At 39.3% G+C, this 25,016-nt stretch overlaps 1 protein-coding gene across 1 annotated transcript in view; it reads right to left on the minus strand.

The window, feature by feature from the left end:
• Positions 1-25,016, minus strand: part of DIAPH1 (diaphanous related formin 1) — a 98,021-nt gene that overhangs the window by 70,924 nt on the left and 2,081 nt on the right. The window contains exon 2 of the mRNA XM_073802624.1: positions 450-476. Within this exon, the coding sequence (XP_073658725.1) occupies positions 450-476 (27 nt within the window). The remainder of the gene's footprint in view (positions 1-449; positions 477-25,016) is intronic.

Raw genomic sequence — 25,016 nt, forward strand, 5'->3', positions numbered from 1 at the left:
ATCCCCTTTGCAAAGCATATAATCTACTTCAGGGGTATATATGTCATCTCTCTGTCAACCAAATGCTTATGAACCGCTCCTCAAACCGCAAGGACAAGTGTTCGATTCAAAAAGAGCTACCGATAAGCTGCAGCTTATCGGCACTACCTGATTGAAAATAACAGTAAATATCTGCAAGCATTCTGGGGCTTCAAATGATAAGAGTGACATCCAGACAGCAAGTCAGCTTGGAGTTTAAAGAACATGCCTAATCTTGGAAGCCAATGAATGTGCCAGGAAAATGCATGCAATGGGTCAAACAGAGCAAAGAGTTAGGAAAAAGCTTTGGGATGATCTGAGAATAGAACCCATATCACATTTATAAGTTATAGAAAGTCAAAGTTATTGCAACTGGTAAATATCATAGTGTAGGAAATGAGCCATGCACATGCTGAACAAAATTTCCTTACCTCATCTGCCATGAGCCGCTTCAGAGTCTAGGAACAGGAAAAACGAGGGAGAAGAAAGGGAAGAGAGATCAGTGAAATGCCAGGAAAGCTCCCAAATACCAGATGGGTTGGGGAAAAAAAGAGGAGAAAATAAGTTGAAAGGATCTAGGCTCCTTCCCACATGCTAGATTTCTGCCAGACTATTCCTTGGCACATTCCCTTAGGTAAGGGGTAGGAGTTTTAAGGTCACTAAAATATAATAACCCTTTGGGGAAAAAAAGGTGGAGAACTGAAAAAACTCTAAATGGGATGACTGATAAACCTATGAAATGTGTTCAACTGCATTAGTAAACAAGGAAATGCAAACTAAAACCACAACGAGATATCATTCCACACTCAAGACTGGCAAAAATTTTCATGTGTGTCTGTCTAGTCACAGAGCAGCGGGAGCTCTCACACACTGTTGGTGTGAATGTAAATTGCTATGGCCGCTTTGGAAAACAGTATGGCATGATCTAGTAAAGTTAAAATATGCAGCTATATTACAACTCAACATATCAGTTCCTATAAATCTACCCTTCAGAAACTTGCACATATGTAGCAGGTTGTGTATAACAAGAATGTTCACAGCAACACTGTAATATCTATCAATAAAACAGAGAACAATCCAAATAGCTATCAAGAATAGAATGGATAAACTCGTATAATGGTAGAGTGGAAAACAATTACACAAAGAAAGTGAATGAACTTATAGCTACTCACAAACATAAAAGTGAATGTATTATTTCTTTTACACTGAGATTAAAAACATGCAAGACTAAATTATATTATTTAGGATGTACAATTATAAAGGGAATGATTACCACAAATGGCAAAACAGTGGTTACCTGAAGTGGGTGGAAGAGTAATGACTGCAGAAGGGGACAGGGGGCTTCAGGGGTGCTTACAATAATATTCTATTTCTTGATATGGATGATGGTTACATGGATGTTCTGTTTATAATTATTCTGTATGTTTTATATTCTCTTCTGTATATGTGCTACACTTTACCCCAAAAAATCTGAACAAGCAGGTATTCCAGGAAACCAGGAATTCTTCATTCTAATACTTCGTTTTAAACCATATCTATTTTTGCTAATGTCCTTAGAAGCGTATAGTAAATGCCTCTTGATGAACTTTTCTCAACTAATGACAAACTATTTCTGACACTGCCACAAAGCTACTTTACCAACCTTTTTACAGACGAGAAAAATCTATGTCCTTATGTTCATGTGCCCCATGTCAGAGTTCGGTTAAATCCAGTGTGAACTGTGAATCTTAACTTTGCCCTCCACGGTCCAGAGGAGGTCAACCTTCTACTGATGGAATGCTAATCACTCACCCAAAACCATACGATCCTTGCTCAGTGTCAATGGAATCTAAAGTTACTTTGTGTGTGCTGTTTACACAAAGTAAAGGCAGAAGGATGATGAAGCAGAGACAGCAACACCCAAGGAGACTCACAGTTCCTTTTGTCACCACCCTGTCACCTGACACACAGAGGTGAAACAAGCCACAAAAAGGATGAATGTTTATAGTTAGGTTGCCATTGCGAAGGTTAAACTTATTTGCTCCTAGAGCAAGTGCTTCCAGAACCTTGTCCTCCAAACTCAAAATGTTCCCTCAGAACCAAGCAACAACCCAAACAATTCTGGGATGGATATAACGTAGGTAACAGAACCTGGGTCTAATGAATCAATCTCAGCTGCAGGTTAAGTTAAAGAACAACAAACCAGCAGCATGTTCTGTCTGCAGACTCTTATTTCTCTTCCCTCCATCCCCACTATTGAAGTTCACGCCACTATGATCTCCTGTTTGATTTACTGTAATAGCCTCCTAACTGATCTCCTTGCCTTCAATCCCATCTGCCCAACACAAAATCCATTCTATATACTATACCCAAGAGTAATCGTTCTAAAATGCCAAGCTGTCCATGTTATTTCCCATTTAAAACCCTGCAATAGTTCCCTACTGCCCTCAGGTTAAGATCCAAATTCCTTAGCATGGCATATGACACTTCTGGCTTCTCTCCCTTGACTCATCTCTCAACAAACCCTCCATTTCAAACTCTATGTTCTGGGCATCCTAACTAGTTTGCAGGTCCACAAACAGATCTTGCTGTCTCACAACCCAAGACTTTCTCTAGGCTGCTGCTTCCCTCAGACTAGACTGTGCTTTCAAGGCTAGCTCCAACAGGCCCTACAGGATGATACCTCCTCTAATAGGATGGGTACCTCTCCTTGTGTGTATATAGAAATAGGTACTTTCCTGTCTCACAGCACTAGAAGTGGATTACAACTCTCTTTTGATTGCCTCCTCTAGCCATTTCCAGACTAAGTTCCTTCAGGGTAGAGCCTAAGACTTAGTCATTATATCTCCTATGAACAAATACCATAATCTGGGGCTGCTCTCCTAAAATACCAATCCCTGCAAAAGCCCTCAAATCTATTCCACCTCTTCACTGCATTAGTGAAGAAACTGAAGCCCAGATAGGTGGAGTAAATCACTGAGGTCACATGAATAAGGGCAAGCTGGGTATGGAACTCTGGTCTCCAGATTCCAAAGCCCTAAATATTTGCATTCTCCAGATTCTTGTCTTGTTCCCATTTAATGCCCACTAACTGTTGCCTTTACATACAAAAGTAAACATCTCTTTTCTTAAGAAGGAAGAAACCAGTCTCCCTTGCTTTCCTTGGTGCATCATTAGAAACAGATTTATTCCTTAAAAAAATTATCCATGCTTTAGTGCTCAATTTGAGTAAGGACAGTAAAAATGATCCATGCATTTCCTCAACTACTCCAACAGAGGGCAGCATCTACCAGCAAAGTGAATCACAGTACTACCGGCAAAATTCTGTTTCAGAACCCAACAGAACACCCAAACAGCAAGCTCAATTCCATTACTGAAATGGAACCTGCTGCTACAGTATACTGAGGGTGTATTAATTTACTTATTTAATACTATGTGTGCTTTCCTTACAGATCTTGAACATACAGTTTACAAACAGCTTTTTTTTTTTTTTAACTGTACCATTAACTGTTTTGTGGATTCTCTGAGATATGCAACAAGAGGTTCCTAGTCATGAAAAGTAAGAAGGACTAAAAATAGTGGAGACCTTGAAGATAAATGCTACTGGAGCTATATTTATGCCGTATGCCCCAGAGGTTCAAGCTTTTTAACATAGTCTCTAATGATCCCCACCTACTTCTTTCTAAATGCTTCTACACTCACCTTTCTCCTTGTTTGCTATCAATTATTTTCTGCCCCCAAACTATAAACCCTTACTTATCTTCACTAAATACTTCATCGTCCTGTCCCTCCTACTGAGTCTTCCACTAAAACTATACTAAAACCTTTAACTACAAATACAGATACTGAAGGAAGCATAAATACGGAATGAAATTTTTTAGCATATCAAAATCTGCTCATGAATACAGATTAATAGGAACTTCCAGATAAAAGACGGTAGACTGAATCAAATTTCCCCGCTTTTTGAAACCCTTCTAAATCTACAGAAAAGGAATTTTTAGAAAGAAAAAATGATAGAGGAAAGGAGCCTACAAGGTTGGGAAGAACAAGAAAAGCGTAATTGCAATCAACTTTTGAAGCTAGGACTAAGACCCAACAGACCTAAGAAAACTGAGTCCTAAACCTGCCATAGGAAAAGCTAATGACCAATCCAAATTGTACTTCAGGATCCTCAACAGGCTCAGGAATTAGCAGCACCAGGTACCTATAGAAATGGGCAGTTGGAGGGAGGGGGAGACCCAAAAATAAGATTGGTTTGAAAGCTGTTTAAGAAGCAGTTGGACAGGTAGATCTTCCATTACCCCCCAACACCCCTCCCCCCATGCCATTGGGAGACTACCCTCCCTTACTCCAGCAGAAGTCTGGAAATTTATTCTTAGAAGAAACACAGATCTCTGGATCAGGGGATGCCAGGCACAGTTGTGGGCAGAGATCCTATACCAAAAGGAAGAGTAATAATCTATGCATACTATAAGCATAGATTATATGAGACACCCAGCTGAGACACCCAGCTGAGGTGCTGAGACACCCAGCACCTTCCCCCTTCTAGTTTCTCAGGACCCCAGCACCCCAAAACCCTTACCCTTGAGGCAGAAGGTTGGAAGAGCCTTCTCTGGGGAATTGAAAAACAACATTAAGCTACTGACATAGTCCAAGCAGATGAACCATGCCATCCAATATGGTAGCTACCAGACACAGGTAACTATTAAGCACTTCTAATGTGCCTAGTGCAACTGAAAAAGGAATTTTTCATTTGATTTAATTTTATCGAAATTTAAAATTAAAAGCTAATATTTTATTGTTATTGTTAAACTTAAATACCAATATGTTTGGAACACGCTAGGTATGTGAATCTACCTTTCACCTGTAAATTTTTTCAAATCTAAATACACATCAAGTATCTTCATGAAAATTTAGCATCCAAATTGAGATGTGCTATAAATGTAAAATAAAAACTGGAGTTCAATAACTTCATATAAAAGTTCAATAACTTCATATAAAAAACAGAAGGTAATAATTGTTATATCTATTACATGTTAAAATTGTTATATCTATTGTTATAGATATGTATATATCTATATATATCTATATATAGATATATATATAACTGTTATATATAATTATATATAATTGTTATATCTATTACATGTTAAAATAATGTTTTAGATATACTGGATTAAAAATTTTATTATTAAAGTTAATTTCACATGTTTCTTTTCACTTTTTTCTTTCTATCTTTTTCTGTGGCTACTAGAAAATCTAAAATTACATATGTGATTCACATTATATTTCTATTGGACAGGACTAGCCTACAATAAACTGCACAGCTAACAAACCCTACCCATGCATCCAGAGTTACCAATGAGTTTTTTAGCCCCTCATTTTTAAACATTAACAGACAACCAAGGATTATCAAACACATGAGGAAAAATCCTAATAAGAGGGGGGGAAAAAGCAACTCATTATACAGAGACTATGCAAGAAAAAGAAAGATTAGGAAACAAATTAATATCTACAAGGGAGAACATAATGCCATTTTTTTAAATTGTTTTTTTAAAGTTTTGGCCATGCTGGGCGGCATCCATTATCTTAGCCCTCCGACCAGGGATCAAACCCACGCCCCCTGCAGTGGAAGTGCAGAGTCTTAACCACTGGACCGCCAGAGAAGTCCCTATAATGCCATTTTAAAAAGAAACATTCAGAGGAAAAAGAACCCTGAGAAATTGAACACATGAGAACAGAAACTCAAGAGAAAACTCAATATAAGGGCTGGAAGATAAGAATTTGAGGATATCTCCCAAAATTAGAGCAAAAAGACAGAGATGGAAAAATAAGAGAGTAAAGATAAGAAAATTAGATCAGTTTGGGAGGTCCAATATCCAAATAACAGGAGAACAGAGGAGGAAGCTATCAAAGAAATAATTCAAGAATACTTCCCAGTACTGAATGTAAGTTGGTGCAGCCACTCTGGAAAACAGTATGGAGGTTCCTCAAAAGACTAAAAATAGAGTTGCCATATGATCCAGCAATCTCACTCCTGGGCATATATCCAGAAAAAAACTATAATTTTAAAAGATACATGCAACCCTATGTTCACAGCAGCACTATTCACAATAGCCAAGACATGGAAACAACCTAAATGTCCATCAACAGATGAGTGGATAAAGAAGACGTGGTTTATATATACAATGGAATACTACGCAGCCATAAGAATGAAAGGAATAATGCCATTTGCAGCAACGTGGATGTACTGAGAGATTATCATACTAAGTGAAGTAAGTCAGAAAGAGAAAGACAAATACCATATGATATCACTTATATGTGGCATCTAAAATATGGCACAGGGCTTCCCTGGTGGTGCAGTGGTTAGGAATCCTCCTGCCAATGCAGGGGACACAGGTTTGATCCCTGGTCCGGGAAGATCCCACATGCCGCGGAGCAACTAAGCCTGTGCGCCACAACTGAGCCTGCACTCTAGAGCCCACGAGCCACAACTACTGAGCCCAAGCGCCTAGAGACCGTGTTCCGCAACAAGAGAAGCCACCGCAATGAGAAGCCCGCGCACCGCAACGAAGACTAGCTCCCATTCGCCGCAACTAGAGAAAGCCCGCACACAGCAACGAAGACACGACGCAGCCAAAAATAAATAAATAAAATAATAATTTTTTAAATTAAGAAAATAAAAATAAATAAAATATGGCACAAATGAACCTATCTATGAAATAGATACAAACTCATAGACATAGGGAACAGACTTGTGGTTGCCAAGGAGGGGGGTGGGGGAGTGATGGATTGGGAGGCTGGGGTTAGCAGATGCAAACTATTATATCTAAAATGGATAAACAACAAGGTCTTACCACATAGCACAGGGAACTATATTCAATATCCTGTGATAGGGACTTCCCTGGTGGCGCAGTCGTTAAGAATCCGCCTGCCAATTCAAGGGACACGGGTTCGAGCCATGGTCCGGGAAGACCCCACTTGCCGTGGAGCAACTAAGCCTATGCACCACAACTACTGAGCCTGCACTCCAGACCCCGCAAGCCACAACTACTGAAGCCCATGCACCTAGAGCCCATGCTCTGCAACAAGAGAAGCCACCGCCATGAGAAGCCTGTGCACTGCAAGTAAGAGTAGCCCCCGCTCACCACAACTAGAGAAAGCCTGCGTGCAGCAACAAAGATCCGACACAGCCAAAAAAAAAAAAAAAAAAAAAAAAATCCTGTGATAAACCATAAAGGAAAAGAATATTAAAAAGATGTATACATATGTATATCTGAATCACTTTGGGGTATAGCAGAAACTAACAACATTGTAAATCAACTATAGGTCAATTTTTAAAAAATTTTTCCAGTACTGAAGGATAAGTTCCCATCACAAAAGACAAAAACAGATCACCACACAGAGGTATATCATGGTGAAATTCCAAAACACTGGGAAAACAAAGAAAATCCTACAGTTTGAAAGAAGGGGGACTTCCCTGGCGGTCCAGTGGTTAAGACTCCGAAATTTCACTGCTGGGGGAGCAGGTTCAATCCCTGATCAGGGAACTAAGATCCGGCATGCCATGCAGTGCGGCTGGGGCAAGCTGGGGCGGGGAAGAAGGGAGGAAAACCGGTCATATACAAAGAAATCAGAGAAGCTTTGAATTTTTTAAACTACATACAAAAAGCTAAACAATGAAAAAAGGCCTTTTTAAAACCTGAAAAAAAAAGAAAAAAACTTCTAACTTAGAATTCTATACCCAACCAAATTACTCATCAAATGTGAGTTCAAAATAGATATTTTCAGACATTGAAGCTTTCAAAAAATTTATCCCCGTGCACTTTAGGAAGCAATTGTAGGATACGCTCCACCAAAATGAGGGAGCAAACCAAGAAAGTTAAAGACCTGAAATACAGGAAACAGGAGATCTAACACATGAAAGAGGTAAAAGAAATCCCTAGGACAAAGATTCCAGGATCTTTGTGGTGATCCCCTACATTCCTCATGGCTTAACCCACGGATACCCTCAGAAGGAGCCCTTGTAAACACACAGAGAATCTAAAGTCAGACTATGACTCCAACACTTGGGAGCCTCCTCCTCAGGGTGGCAATATCGTCATTTAAATATAGTCTAGATTTTTGCTTCTTACTCAATTTTTATAATAATCTTTCAGTTATATGCAAACAATGATAGATAGAAGCACAAAATATTTTTTAAAGGGGCAGAAAAACATTTATTCTATAGGAATTTTTTATTCAATAGAATGGGATGGGTAAATAAATTTCTGAAGGTCATTAGCTGGTACAGGAAAAGACCTTAACAAAACTGCATTTATTAAAATAAGATTCATTTCCTCTAAAAGATTCTCAGTATTATCAAATCTTACTTAAATTAACACAAATTGCTCAAAGGTACACTGCATCAAAAGTAATAGCATCAGAATAAATATACTTGGCTGGGCACTGCTCTGCATTAAGACCATCAATCAACATAAAAATGAAAAGCTGTCCCTTCGCTCTCCTTCCAGAGTGTAATTCAAAGCGCTGATTCAGTCACCACATCCTAATGTAATATGTGGTAAGATAAATCTTTTGGTTACCATCTGCAGGAAATAAGAAACTTCCTTGAGACTTTACAGTTTGGTTTCTCTAAGAAACCAAAAATTAAAGTCAATCTCCCAAGGTATGCCCTATGAGGCCAAGCTAATTAAAATAAATTCATGACCGAATGAGTCTGAAACATACTCTGATCAATTATTATCATAATAAATGCAAATGAAATCTAAGACTCCTTTTCCACAGCTGGATTTGTTGTGGTGGTGGTGGCTGCATCTATTAGCACTTCAGCTTTTTAAAAGTGGGCCCATCGGACTAAACTTGGCAGTCTTTTTGGACAGAGGTTCCCTCTGTTTGCCTAGTAACAGAACTGGTCTTATTATAAATTCAAGGATATAAGAAAATTCATCCAAGGCACTGATTCACTTCTACCCAGTTCCCTGAATCTTTAACTTTTCCATCTGGTCACAAAAAGGGCATAGGATTCTCAGACAATTAAGGACAGTCTCTTGGAACAGGATACTCATGTAGCCTAACAAAAAGTAATTAGGTAGTGTCCTTAGCAGAAGAGAGGTTAGGAGAGATCTAATAAGAGAATATGATTAACCATTACTCTGAACACAGAGTACTTTACATAGCAAAAAGTGTTTCTAATTCCTACCAATGTGCTTCACAGGAACAGTTAATCATGGACTTTTACCTCATGAACCATGTGGCTAGCATACGGGTAATATAAACCTATTAGAGCAAGCCCATATTTCGGTACTTTCTAAAGATTTTGTTCAGGCTAACTTATAGGGGACAACTATATCTGAACTCTCGGCTAAGGGAGAACACCACAGGTGAATGCCACTTGGCTCCTGCTCTGTGATGATTCTAGGAGGCCCAGGTTTTTCTCATAACACCTATAATCACAATGCAATTCACTGCCTCAATATACTCAATTCCCACCTCTCCCTCTTCTGACATCCACACTTGCTCATGGGCTAATTCAGCGTGAGGGAAATATTTAGTGTGGTAGGTAGAATTCTAGGACGTCCCCCAAGATTCCCAGCCTGAAGTACATACGCTGTATAATCACCAGGACTGTAAATATTATAGGATATCACTCTTGTGATTAGGTTATATTATTTAGCACAACTGACTTTTAAGAAGGGGAAATTATCCATGTGGGTCTGACCCAATCACACAAGCCCTTTAAACCTAGGGTAAGAGGTCAGAAACACAAGGATCCAACATGCCATTTCTGGCTTCAGCATAAAAGAAGCCAAATGGCAGGGATTACAGGCAGCATCTAGGAGCTGAGAGCCAGCAAAGAAACAGGGACCTCAGTGCTACAACTGCAAGAGGCTGAATTCTTCCAACCTGAATGCGCTTGGAAGGTTTTCCTCCAGCACCTACAGATGAGAAAAGGCCCAGCTGACACCTTGATTTCAGCCCTGTGATACTCTGAGAACCCAGCCAAACTATCCTTGCTGGACTTCTGACCAACGGAACTGCGAGCTAATAAGTGGGTTTTATTTTAAGCTATTGAGTTTGTCATGTAAAAGTAGGCAACTAATACAGTAAGCAAACTGACAAAATTTATCTAGAACTTTAGCTAAAGGAAAAAGATCATGAGTCCTAATTTTTATTTATGGCATGCTAAACAACTGCAAGTATGATTCTGAGCAAATCGCGTTAATTCTTCATGCTTCAGTTCCCCTATTTATTAAAAAACAAAACAAAACCAGACACACACTTCTTGGGACAACTAAGATCATAAAATGGAGTGAGAGAGCATTCTATAAAAGCAATTGTACTCTTATTACTACAGAAATATATTCTCATAAAATATACACATGTACTAGTTGACACGGTACTCCTACAACATGGCATAAGGAAAAAGTTATTCCTCATCTGTAAATTGTATACTTAGCCATAGCCAATCATTTCACAAAAAGATCTAAAGGACTCAGCCAAGCCAGGCTCTAAATATTTTATATCAGATCCTTCTTCAGACCGTTATTGTAGCTGTTTCTGTGGACCAGACTGTAAGTTGCTTGGGGGCAAGAACCCATGCTTTGTTCATTTGACATGTCCAATATTTAATAAATATTTTAAAAACTATCATCACTCTAGGTTTAAGAACATCATCCTAAGCACAGTATATTCATTTATTCATTACTTTATGCAAATTGAACAAGCTAAAGAAAAGTTTCAAGTTAAGGTTTATGACAGTACAGTATGATTGTTATAGACAGCTCAGACCAAACCTTCAAGAATAATGTCTTTCCCTATGAATAAGGCCAGGAGACCCTGAGTGATGCTTCAGCCCACATGACACATTTGTTAGTTGTCCTTGGGGAAAATATCCAATTATGGCACACATGTCACCTAGGGAGTCTTCCACCACCTGTGAAAAGCAATAAGCCTTCAGTAAAGATATAGGCTACCTATGGGTAAAATGGGAAATAAGTCTCACTGCAGCCAACAACAGTTTCCTTTCAAGTCCCAATATACCTACCCAGGAAGGAACAGGTAAGGTATCTGTCATTCAGAATCAGAAAGAACAAAGAGCAGGGTCTGGCTCTGATTCATTTTTTTATTCTAGCACAGGACTGACATTCAGTTTCTTAGGATAGTGAGGCAACAGAGGGTCATAACATGGATGTGAATTCAGTTACCAACAAGCCTTATTCCAGCTTTGCCACAAGATTTGCTACATTTCCACTAAAGGACAGTAAAGGCAGGGTAGGCTTTTTTTTTGGGGGGGGGGGGGTTGTGCTGGGTCTTTGTTGCTGAGCGTGGGGGCTACTCTTTGTTGCGGTGCACAGGCTTCTCACTGTGGTGGTTTCTCTTGTTGCGGAGCACGGGCTCTAGGCGTGTGGGCTCAGTAGTTGCAGCTCGTAGGCTCTAGAGCACGGGCTCAGCAGTTGTGGTGCACAGGCTAAGTTGCCCTGCGGCATGTGGGATCTTCTCGGACCAGGGATCGAACCTGTGTCCCCTGCATTGGCAGGAGGATTCTTAACCACTGCACCACCAGCGAAGTCCCAAGCTCTTCTTTTTATCCACCACAGTTTCAGCCTTCCTGTCTTTAGGACTATGTTGTCTCATAGGGCTTGTGTGAAGAATAAATAATAAAATAGACGTAAAGCACTTTGTTTTGCAAAGTGTTTTGTAAAAGGTAAATAATATATGATGATGGAACCAATGAAACTCCCTTCAATTCCCACTCCTTATAGAGAAGTCAATTAGAACTAGAGAGAAGGAAATAATGGATACCTTCAAATGTAGGAAATTTTCCCTTCCATTTTAAAATAACGGCCCATGGATGGCATGGAATGAGTCAATATCTCATATTCCATTTACAGAGAAACAAACTAGATCCTAACATCACTACTTATTAGTGCCAACAGCCTCAACAGGAGTTGTGTAGAACTGGAGTACCCACTTCAAAAAAGAAAATCAAAGAAAAAAGGTATATCAGAGGAAAGGAAGTCTAAAACAAGAGCACCAAATGACTAGAAATTGAAAAATATGAACTCTAAAGCTAATTTACCATTATAAAGTTAAATGCGCTTAAGGGAAAGAAAACTGAAGATTATCTAGCAACCCCCAGAAATGAGATGGCACACTCATGTTCTCCATGACTGCTAAGGAAAAAGTGCTAAAGGAACAAGTAAGACTCTAGCAGCTCATCCACTTAGTTCCACACTGCCTCAGCAGCCCCACAGCTAAACTCAGTATTGGAGAGTTAAATTTGTGACAACTCATACAAGAGACAACACAGGAAACACAGTAGAGGAGAGCCCAAGATCTTTTTTTTTTTTTTTTTTTGTGGTACGTGGGCCTCTCGCTGCTGTGGCCTCTCCCGCTGCGGAGCACAGGCTCCGGACACGCAGGCTCAGCGGCCATGGCTCACGGGCCTAGCCGCTCCGCGGCATGTGGGATCCTCCCGGACCAGGGCACGAACCCGTGTCCCCTGCATCAGCAGGCAGACTCTCAACCACTGCGCCACCAGGGAAGCCCCCAAGATCTTTTACTCCTAATTAAAAGACGTCTTTCAATCTACCCCTGCCTTCTAGAATCAGTATCTTTATCCTGATACAACCCAGGGAGTCCAGAAAGATTCCAGGCAGTGGCCCATGTGAAGCACAAGTTAGAAATGCCATATAGGGGACTTCCCTTGTGGTCCAGTGGTTAAGAATCTGCCTTCCAAAGCAGGGGACGTGGGTTCGATCCCTGGTTGGGGAACTAAGATCCCACATGCCGTGGGGGAACTAAGATCCCACATGCCGTGGGGCAACTAAGCCCATACGCCACAACTACAGAGCCCGTGTGCTGCAACTACAGAGCCCACATGCTCTGGAGCCCATGCGCCACAACTAGAGAGAAGCCCGCCTGCCGCAACGAAAGATCTGCGTGCTGCAACTAAGACCCAACGCAGCCAAAAAAAAAAAAAAAAAAAAACATTTTTTAAAGGCCATGTAAAGAATATTATTAGGTAACTGTACTCCATCCCATTTCAATAATTATAAACTTGAAGCAATTTGCTTATAAATTCAAAGCAACAAACTCAATTTCCCTCACGACTGTCTAAAACTGTTTAGAGTCTGCTTTCCAATAAACCACATTTCCCGACTATAATTAAAATGAGGGGAAAAAACTATCTTAATATTAGAATTCAATCCTCTGAGAGACAGGTCCAGTACGTTCGAACAGTTCTCTAATAGTCCAAGAAGGCAAGTCTCTTGGGGAAAAGCAGAGGGCAACTTTTTGCCTCCAGCTTAGCTCATCCTGAAGCCTGGGACTGGCAGAGACTGCATCCTAGATAGCTGATAGCCTCGAGGAAGAAGGACAGTCCACTCAGGTTTCACTATTCCAGCTCAGCAGAACAGGTGGAAACCAGGCTGGGAACATTGCATTCTTCCTCTATGTCCATGCACACAAACTGCCAGCCCCCTGCACTACAAAGCACTCAAGGGCCGGGAAAACAAGTTGCCACTAGAGAAGGTGCTCAGATTCTAGAAGTCCTAGTTTCCTATCAAGTACCACATGACGTGGCAGACACGCTCCTCTCCTTTGCTGTCAGGAAGGAGGCGCACACACATTCTGTCATCTGGTGAGAGGGCAGAGTAAGCAAAGCTTCCTCCCTTTCAAACATCCAAAGGTTCTAATAAAACTTTCAAATACATATATAGGAAACAATAAATAACGTTAACCTACTTTTCCAAAGTTTTGACATACTACTCAAGCTCCAAATACTGATACTTGTTCTTTACTTTCTTATTAGGCCTCTCTCTTCACTGCCTTAGCTTAGAGAAGCTAAGAAAAAAGGGGTGTTGTTCATTCATTTGGAAACAGTCAATGACTCAGGAATGCTGTTTCCCAATCTCCGTAGCAACTGTCTTCTCCTCCCATGTTGTGATGTGAGTAGCAGGACATTTACTCTTTCTCAAGGGTGAGCACATGAATGACACACCCAACGGCCTGACAGACAGGAAGTTCCTGCAGCTGATATTGCTTCTACATACAGGCACCAAGCATGAGGCCACCTTGTTTTCTCAAACCTTTCATTTCTAAATGATGGTTACACTTCTTCTACCCTCACATCATTCCTGAATACAAGAAGTAATCACGACCTACTGATAATAGCTTAACTGATCCAAAAATTATACTACTACTCAAAAAGCCAGACTTGATCTTATGAAACCACAGTAAACATTTACTGGCCTTTTACAAATCTAGAATTAAGATTTTATTTTGAGAAAATTTGGAGAAGGGAGGAGGGAGACAGCATGAGGTGAAATCTCATTACTCCTCTATAACCAGAAATATAGGCAAGAGTTAAAACAAGAAACTTCCAATACTTCTAGCAACGATACTTGTGTGGAACTATGTTCTAATGCAAACACATTACAGAATTTCATGCCAAAGTACTTAGGTTCCAAAGAGACTTCCATGTACCATGTATTTTTCTCTTTGGTTCTAACTACTGAAAAATAACTAAAATTTCTGGAAAACGAGTTAGGATATTGTTTTACTCTATTTTTATACACATCTACATTTTCTTAGAAAAATGTGTATCATTTTTATGATACAAATACATTTCCAGGGAATTACCTGGTGGTCCAGTGGTTAGGATTCCATGCTTTCACTGAGGGCTGGGGTTCGATCCCTGGTCGGGGAACTAAGATCCCACAAGCCGTGCGGTGCGGCCAAAGCAAAATAAAACAAAATTTCCATTTCAAACAAAAGTACCAATTTTCAAAGATTAGAGAGATGAAAAATGTTTATGACACATTGTTTTAAAAGCAGAAAATGTGTAGCAACTGTAATTGCAATGTTGTAAAAATATCTGTGCATAGAGATGACTAGAATATTCAAATACTAAGTGAAATAAAAAATAAAAATTGGGGGTTCTTAGATTTTGCTATTTTGAAAATGTATGTATATGTCTTTTCAAAAAGAGTATAAAAAATTATTTTAAAAGAGTATAAAAATTAGCACAGCATCGAAAAGCAAAATATCCAATATTCATATTCAAAATGCCCACCGGCATTTACTCTTTTCCAGTAGTACTTTGCTTAAGGCAACACTCTGGCAGGGCACAGTCACAAAATTTAGGGATGACAATGCAATGTGAGAAAGAATAATGAACAGTTAGTGGAGTCTAAAAGCTAGCTTACCTAATTACATGACCTTGAGCAACTTAATACCTCTAGGCCTCAGTGGCATTCTCATGTTAAGATGAGGAGGCCGAGTCAGATCATTTCTAGGGTCTCTTCAGGGACCCTTAAAGACAGTGCTTAGTTACTAGTGCTCTTTTTGAGGGCAGCCCAATGCCTGCTGCTTGCTTGATAGGACATATCCTACAGAGACTTCTCACCACTTCTTCTTGTGGTTTCAATCACAGGAAACAGACGTCACCCATGGGCCTAGAAGTAAGTAACGAACAAGCCCTGGCGGATGCAAAGAGCTGCCAACTAAGGCCAACTCCCATCTTTTTAAAATACCAGAATCAAGAAATCACTAGAAACCTCTATGCCTGGGGAGCCTGACACACATCTTTCACAAAAACTAACAAAACTAAAAATATCTCTTTAGGCCCCGTGAAAGCATGATGAAATAATTTTAGAAGAGTCCTTAAAATTACTTTGCTTCTACGGCCAAATGAAGGAATCAAAGGAACTCCATAGCTATGGACAGAAATATGTGACTTTGAGAAAAAACTAAGGCAATCCTACTGCCAGCAGCATTTTCTGTGGAGATCCAGACATATCCTGAGGACCTGAAGACTCATCTTGGTCTCCTTTATTTAATATTCTGTGTAAACCTTTCTGTAGCCATGAAAGACTGTGGTACTGATTCAAATAATATAGGAACTTAGCAATTATTCACTTTAAATGTATGTTATCAATCCCTAGAGCAGTGGGTCAAATACTGCTCTCATTTATAACGATAAAAGCTGGCAGCCCTGTGCTATGTAAAATAATGCAGATTTAAAATCCGATAGACATGATCTTTCATTAAATATTGATACAAGACAAAACCTAAGACACTATCTCTAGAGAAAAATAAAAATCTTTTCTCAACAGAGTTCTTCTGGTCTGGTATAGTCATATCAGTGGTTCTCTTTGCCTCACAGTTACCTTGGTGAGAGGACTAATGTTTTCAAAACCGTCAATCTCCTACATTAGACCACAGAAATGGAGAGACTTGAAAGTAATCCCAAGAGTCACAAGACTCACAGTAAAACTAAAATACATAACAGGTTATTGCTAATATGAGCTAAACACCACCACTCTTAAGATACCTTACAAGCTAGATGGGAGATAAGACCCACCCTCCTCAAGAGATTTCGATATCATTCTGTCTTTCTCTCTCTGTCTCTTTATACATACATATATATATATACACACACACACACACACACACACACACACACACACACACACAATATATACATAATATATATATAGTGCATTCATGAAAGACTAAAGAACACTTCAAATAAGCATGCAATCAAAACCAGTATAACTGCACTGTGCTAAACTATGTTTAGAAGAAAATAACAGGTCCCAGAGATAGGCTCAGATTATTCCCACAATTTCCCACCTGAGCCCACAACTTTTTTTTTCTTTGGCCGCACCGCATGGCATGTGGGATCCTAGTTCCCCAACCAGGGATTGAACCTGCGCCCCTTGCATTGGAAGTGTGAAGTCTTAACCACTGGACCGCCAGGGAAGTCTCTGAGCCCACAATTTGACTATACAGTGCTGAGATCCAGATGAAGACAGTCACATCTTTTAAAATCTAGAATGATCACTGAAAGTCTGAGAAGATGGATTATTACAATGGATAAGGAATGGAAATCAAACAAACTTAACTACCTAAACTCCCATCTAGATAGCAGAAGTGATTTGCTGGAACCTTAACACTAATCTGTTCATGTTCTTCACCACCACATATTCACAAGGCCAAAAACTGCATCAACATGCATCATGACATGTTACAAAATGCAAATTTTTCCATTCTGCTTTCCGTGGGTTTCTACAGAAAGAGAACCTAAAAGCCCTTCCCAGGGATAAAATAATCTCTATGAAGTGGCTTTCTTAAATGATTCATCTCCCACTGATCCTCTTGACTGCTATAACCGGGCCATTTCTTTTTACTACAGCCATACATTCAAACCTCTGAGCCTCTGTTCACATTGTTCCCCACCCCACGAAACCCCTTACCCCTCTCCTCTACCAATCCCTGGATTTACTTCCAGGGCCTATCATGTTCCTTCATGTTCCAGGGCCTTCATCTTCCATGAGGCTAACTAGCATTGCCCACAATTGTATTCTAGATCATTTATGTAGAATTTGGGACATTAGTATAGACCTTTGAAATCATTCATGCTAACTCTCTCATTTTACGAGGAAAGACCAAGAAAGAAGAGTGACTTGCCCAGAGTTCACACAGTTAATTAGTAGCAAAGTCAAACTAAGTAGCAATATATGGGAAGAATATTTCAGTAAGAGTGAGAGATGGGGGTTCTAGTCCTAGGTCTAGTTGTAAACTTGGACAGATCACTTCTCTAGGCCCACATTCCTTCATCTATAAAATAAAGGATTTGAATTAAATAACTTTCAGCATCCTTTTCACCTTCAGCATTCTATGATTCTGAAACAGGTCTTCTGACTCTCAGCTCAGTAATGTTTCCACATAATTCCTTAAATTCTCTGAATTTCTACAGCTTTTGAAGTCTATGCTCATGGCTTTTAAGCTTTTCCTACCTATTCTTCTACAGACACGGCTGAGATTACAATCTCTTAAAAAGCATGGACTGAACCTGATAGGTCAAAAACATGGCTCTTGATCTTCAGCCTTTTGGATCTAGGGTAGATTCACACAAACAAGAGAAACTCTATTCTCTACTCTTTGCCACCAATCATACAGAAAATCCTAGTTCCAGGTACCTGGACCTCTGTGGCAAAGTCTTAATTATTAACCACAGGCAAATAACTGCCAGGTCTAAAGAATAAACTTCAGCAGTCCCCAGACTCAGGAGAGACCCTAGAGTTAGTAACCATTTGCAATCCTTATTTGTTTCAGGGCCAATTCTAAAATATAGAAATGATAACTATGGAGCTGGTCTAGCAACAGCTTCCTCCTTCCTATACGTCACCACTACTTGCTGCTCGCAGCAATTTAAACAACTAAAATTCCTGCCAGGTGATGCTGTTAGAGCTGTTCTATTTACAAAGGAGATAAGGTTACATTAAAAAATAATAATAATTTAGACAACTTCTTAATAACGTATGAGCCAGGGGAAAGGTAGATTTTGCATGCACTATAACAGCTACTTTTACATGCCTAAGAAAGGTTTAATTAAGATTCCTGCAATGGTCTCAAAGTCTAAATTATTAAATGCAAAACGCAGTCAGGCATTTAGCCACTGCACTTTGTTCATCTAGACCCAACACTTCTTTTCCCACTAACTGAACTGAAAAAGAGTCCAGTTTTAATAGACTGCAGTAGTCAAAGGGCTCTAAAGATATACCATCAAAATTTTCTATGAAATTCCTAACAGTGAATACCCTTTGATACAACAAGTGCAAAAACTGGACATTTGTAAACTGTCAATACAATGCAGTGAACAAGAAGATGGCTGTGTGTGTGTGTGTGTGTGTGTTTAAATCAGCCAGACCTAGGTTTGAATTCCAGTTCTATGACCTAAAGCATGTTGCTGATCTCACTGAGTTTCAGTTTAATTACCTAGAAAGCAGGAATAACAATAGTACCTATTTTATATCTAGAGCTGTTCAGTGCAGCTCTAGGGCTATAGCAAGTATGCAACAAACAAGTGCTATTATTACTGTTACAGTTATTATTACTCCCTGTCCTTCCAGTCTGCAATGAAGTAATCTTCCTATCTATAAAGATGATGAGCACTCGTTAATATCTATAGATAGGAAGATTGGCATTATACAACCTGTAACACACTGAGCACAGGAAAACAAAAGGTTTCTAACATCACATAAGAGATGAAAATGCTTTCACTATAAATAGAAACTCAAAGGTCCCCAATTCCAAGAGTATCAGAAATGGTCTGTCTTGTCTACAGGTGAAAATTAATACCCCAAAGAGAACATGTGGAATATAACTGACATTTCCACAGTGATAGGAGAATTTAAGAGCTAAATCTATAAAACTTTTAGGAGAAAAATCTTAGTAACTATGATTTTAGCAAAGATTTTTGAAATATGATACAAAAAGCAAAAACAATTAATTGGATGGACTTCATCAAAATTAAACATTTTTGTTCTTCAAAATATACTGTTAAGAAAATGAAAAGGCAAGTCACAGGAGGAAGAAAACATCTGTAAAACATATCCAACAAAGGATTTGTATTTAGACAGTAATAAAAAAATTTTAAGTGGGCAAAATTTTTGAACAGATACTTCAAGGAAGATATACAGCAAATAAACACATGAAAAAATGCTCAACATCATTAAGGAAATGCAAATTAAAGCCACACTGAGATACTGTTTGTAGACTGGAAAAAAATGCACAACCTAAAAGTTGAAAATTATGTTTTATTCAGAGGCCTTACTGAGGACTAAAGCACCGGATGGCAGCCTCTCAGATAGTTCTGAGGGACTACTCCAAAGATTTAAGAGAGGAGCCAGGATATACGGGAATTCTTGCTGGAAAAAAAAAAAAAAAAAACATGAAGTTGAACATCAAAAGATTACTGCTAATCACAAAAAAACAGACATCTCAAGTTAATGATTTTTAGTGCTTTTCTGTATATGGGAAGATGTAAGAGTCTGGGCTTACTGAAATCATTCCTTTGATATGCATCTTAACTACCTAAGGCCAGTGTCCCATTTTTCTCCATCCTGAATTCCCCTCAGGGTGCATAGTCTGGACAGCTACAGTGACTGATGGCTTGGTGGCTGGCAACCTGTTTTTCTCCTTCCTGCATTCCCCTCAGGGTGCACCAACAGGGACTCCTACAGTGGCTGATGACTTTATGGCCACAACATCCTTTGTTTACTGAAATGGCAAGCGACATTCTTTGTCCACTCACTACACACCCACTAGAATGGCTAAAATTTAAGACTGATCATACCAAGAGCTGACAAGGAACGAGAACCCATGTATTGCTTGTGAGAATGTAAAATGGTATAACCACTTTGGAAGCAGTTTGGCAACTTCTTTAAAAGTTAAACATAGCCCCACCATATAGCCTAGTCATTCCACTCCTAGGTATTTACAAAACAGAGATGAAGGCATATGTCCAGACAAAAACTTGTACATGAATGTTCACAGCAAAACAAAAAAGAACCAAAACTGGAAACAATCCAAATGCCCATCAACAAATTACAGTACAGTAAGCCCATACAATGTAATATTACTCAGCAATAAAAAAGAATGATCTATTAATATAGCTAACATACATTATGCTGAAAGAAGCCAAAAGAAAGGGTTCATATTGTGTATAAGTCTATTTATATAAACTTCTAGAAAATACAAACTAATCTATAGTTGTAGAAAGCAAATCAGTCGTTAGTTACCTGGGGATTGGGGCACAAGGAGGAATGAGAAGGAGAGAATACAATGGGGCAGGAAAAAACTGTTGAGGGTGATGGATATATTCGTTATCTTGCCTGTGGCAATGGGTTCACCAATTGTGCACTAAATATATGCAGTTTATTGTATGTTAATTATACACCAATAAAGATGTTTAAAGAAAAAAGATGTCCAAAGGATCTGTGGCAAAACAAACAGGTGAAGACCCCTGAATAAAGTATCAGCTACTCTAGGTGAAAAAAAAAAAAAAAGCAGGTGTGGGTTATCTTTTTACTTGATTTACTTTAATGTTAATTACTTAACATTAAACAAAAAAAGGCAGCTATATCTGAGATATAAGCCCACTACCTTGGTTTTCTGTGACCTTTAGGATCAAAGATGGTTTATAAAGCAACCTCTGTTGGATCCTTGAAGTATGCTAAGTCTTCAAAGAAAATGCAAATCCTATTGCTTTCAAACAGTACTATTCCTAAAACAGGGAATAAGTCACAGAATCAGAAATCCAGAAAAATAATCTAGGACACCATAAACGCTACCTGTATCTGCTACCTAACAAAATGACAAAGTAGCTACTGCCTAAAGACCACTTATAACCACAATCAAGGATGGAATTTCCCATCTTCCATATAACAATGCTTCCATATAGGAATGCTGTGTTTCTCTTAATTAAGTTCTTTATGATTTTTCTCTTTTTTGTCCCCTTATCTGTTTCATCCCCCTTCTTGGAGGGAAGAAATTTAAGCAAATATTTAAAGGACCAATTGACACTCCCTAATTGTCACAGAGCCAAGCAACAGAGTCAATTTCTTCAATCTTTTCCCTTTCAGTCTCATAGCTTCTAGCGTATCTCTTCCTTTTATATAATCCCTTTCCTCCAAGATCCTGAAATTTACTAAAGGAAATGTAGAATCCAAAATTTTATGCTTTTGCCTCGTCCATTTATTTATCCAATTTCCAACCTACAACTGTAAGAAGGGATGCTACACTGAGGTGTTTGGGCTTGATGACATTTAAAGTCCCTTCCAACTCTAAAATTTTAAGACTACCATTCACAGCAAGCTTTACTAATGAATGGAAGTAAGAATCTCAAAGTTGAAAGAACAATGATTCACCCAGAGTTATCCTGTAATCAGTGGTAAAATTCCTTAAAATACTGGTCTCAATTTCCCTTTTCCTACAGTAATTCTCTTTCTTAAAAAAGGTTCTTTGATTAGAAAAACTGTGTTTCTTAAAAAAAAAAAAAGATAGGTAGAAAATAAGGTAAGATATGTTCATAGTGATTAAAATATTCTTTATTTTTCTATTTTAGCTTCAAGGTTTTAAGAAATTTTAGTATAAGCATCTTTTACTGCTCCTGATTCCCCAAAGGTCTGGCTATCCAAGGAACTAGAACGAGTCCTTATAGCAGCAGGGCAGTAGTAAAAACAAAGAGGGAGGGAATGATAAGACAGCTAGGCACAGGGAGAGGGTTGGCATTGTCTCATCTAACCCAAACAAGGGGCAAACACCCAATGCTGCTTTGCTGGTTAGCAAGAGATGAATTTTTTCCTACTGCTTTCAGACAAAAGTGATTGAGAATAGAAGGCTCAACATAATAAAGAAAAACACTTAAGATTTCTTTCAATATGGGGATGCTTTTTGTAGTCATGATTTCAGCTGAGACATAAAATGAGAGAAAACACCACCTGCATATACAAACTCTGTTTCTCTATAATACCTAATATTTCTTGTTAATAAACATGATTTTAAGCTGTTTTTCTAAATCATACGTGGTATAACCTTATCTTTTAAGCCTCTGTTACATTTCACTGAAAATATAACACTCTCCAAGAATAACGTGGTAATCCATTTATAAAATACACTGAACACCCCAGGGGATAACAAAAGGTGATTTTATCACACAGGAAATAAAATTAGTCTATTCTGACCCATACGTCCATCAACAAAGTTAAATCATTTCTCACTTATTACTATATTCTTAGCTTTTTAAATAAACAATTTACAGGTCATAAAAATTTCAACTCTTTTTATAAAAATATCCGAACATTTAACAACTCTCTCAAGGCAGAGATTTTAATTGAGGCATTCCCTCAGTTTCACCTCCTGTGAGGGAGGATTTCCTTTGAGACAAGTAAATGTAACATTATCCAGTGGATCCTTGTGCTGTCTCTTTAAAGACCAGGCAGGCAGAGGGCAAATTTTTAAGGTATCATTCTGTCATCTCAAACTCTCAATAACATTCCTGTAGGCTCCCCTCCCTCTTTCCAAACTAAGTAATCCCTGTGTTTATCAACTTCAAAAAACACAAATGACTTGTATAAAGTTCTATGCATACTCCTTGGTTTTCAGCGACCTTTTGGATCAAAATTAAAGCAGGTATCTGCATGAACAACTCCACTTCTTTCATAATCTCTACCTTTCCTAATATTTGTTTAAAATTCTGCCTGGCGGGGCTTCCCTGGTGGCACAGTGGTTGAGAGTCTGCCTGCTAATGCAGGGGACACGGGTTCGAGCCCTGGTCTGGGAGGATCCCACATGCCGCGGAGCAACTGGGCCCATGAGCCACAACTACTGAGCCTGCGCGTCTGGAGCCTGTGCTCCGCAACAAGAGAGGCCGCGATAGTGAGAGGCCCGCGCACCGCGATGAAGAGTGGCCTCCGCTTGCCACAACTAGAGAAAGCCCTCGCACAGAAACGAAGACCCAACACAGCAAAAATAAATAAACTAATAAACTCCTACCCCCAATATCTTAAAAAAAAAAAAAAATTCTGCCTGGCATCCTTCATTTTGGATGAACAGGGGTCTACAACTAAATATACTTTCACTCTCACTTTGCTTTTATTTATTTATTTTAAAAATAAATGTATTTATTTTTGGCTATGTTGGGTGTTCGTTGCTGCGCACGGGCTTTCTCTACTTGCAGCACGTGGGGGCTACTCTTCATTGTGGTGCGAGGGCTTCTCATTGCGGTGGCTTCACAGGCTCTAGGCACACGGGCTCACTAGTTGTGGCTCACAGGCTCTAGAGTGCAGGCTCAGTAGCTGTGGCACACAGGCTTAGTTGCTCCATGGCATGTGGGATCTTACCGGACCAGGGCTCAAACCCGTGTCCCCTGAATTGGGAGGCGGATTCTTAACCACTGCGCCACCAGGGAAGTCCCTCACTTTGCTTTTAGAAGGGCATGAAACTGCAACACAGCAATAATTTTACATAGGTATCCAAAACTAAACAAGATTTAAAAAATTACATATCTTCTATTATTTCTAATCCCACACTAAAATTCATGTTTTACGAAGTTAGGCTCCTAGTTGAATCAAGATGCGATAGTCTTTCTTAAAATGGATCAGTTCTCGATTGTATGAGAAGACATGGAGTCTGTAAAATGCAGGAATACTCTGCAGCTTCCTAACATCCTGGTTATACTTACTCCCCTTACACATATTTCAGAAATCAGTCTCTCTGATACCCACATTCATTACTGCTGAAAAGGCAGAAAACACTCCGTTCATTTAGCATTTTTATTTCCCTTCATCTTAAGGGCTTCCAAAAGGAACTGGACAAGGGGATAAGCTCATGGTCCAGGAGACGACAGACTCAAGAAGAACCAAGGGGAATGGAACACCAGACAGCCTGGCTTCACCACACACATTAGCATCTCGAACAACCACATGTTTTAAAAAGATGAGCCCTACCACTGTTTAAACTTAGACTCCTTGTGTCCTTTCCACACTAGATGCCTTTAAGGGTAAAGAGCAGATCTTAGGCAATTTGTGAGCTCTGTGTTCTCATCAGTTGATCTGTAATTAGAACCTGCATCAGCTTGGAAAGGTATGTAGCAGCTAAAGGGATTAGTAACCCCTCAGGTGCAAACAAATACCTTCAGGCACACTAGGTCCAAACCAGCGCAGTTTTATAAAATGCATTCTTAATGTAGCTCCCGAGGACACACACTGTAGAAAAGGTGGAGCAAGCGAAACGGCTTTGAGTTCACTTTTAGCCTGTAGTTCAAGAAAACTACACCATGGGTAACAAAAGCAAACCGGCAATCTCGCCCACTCTACCCACCGCCATATACATACACAGACACAAAGAGAAGTGGATTGCAATGCTCCTCCTAGGCTCTCATTTCCACAGAGTTCTTATATAAAGAGCAATGAGAAAGACAGAATATCCTGAAGCCTTGAGGTATGGTATAGTTGGCAATAAAGGGGTTAAGCAGCTCTACTTTCCTGGAAACTTTCCAATTCCTAGCCAGGAATGCAATTCTCCTCACTACCTGTGTGTGCTACATATTTTTTTAAAATTCAGCAGATTAAGAGTTAAGACCAACACCTCAGAAAGAAAAAGAGAACTTGGTTCAGCTGTACCCTCTCTAAAGCAAATACCAACGACTCTGAGCCAAATCCACT

This window comes from Tursiops truncatus, chromosome 3, assembly GCF_011762595.2.
Source record: "Tursiops truncatus isolate mTurTru1 chromosome 3, mTurTru1.mat.Y, whole genome shotgun sequence".
Classification (NCBI taxonomy): domain Eukaryota; kingdom Metazoa; phylum Chordata; class Mammalia; order Artiodactyla; family Delphinidae; genus Tursiops; species Tursiops truncatus.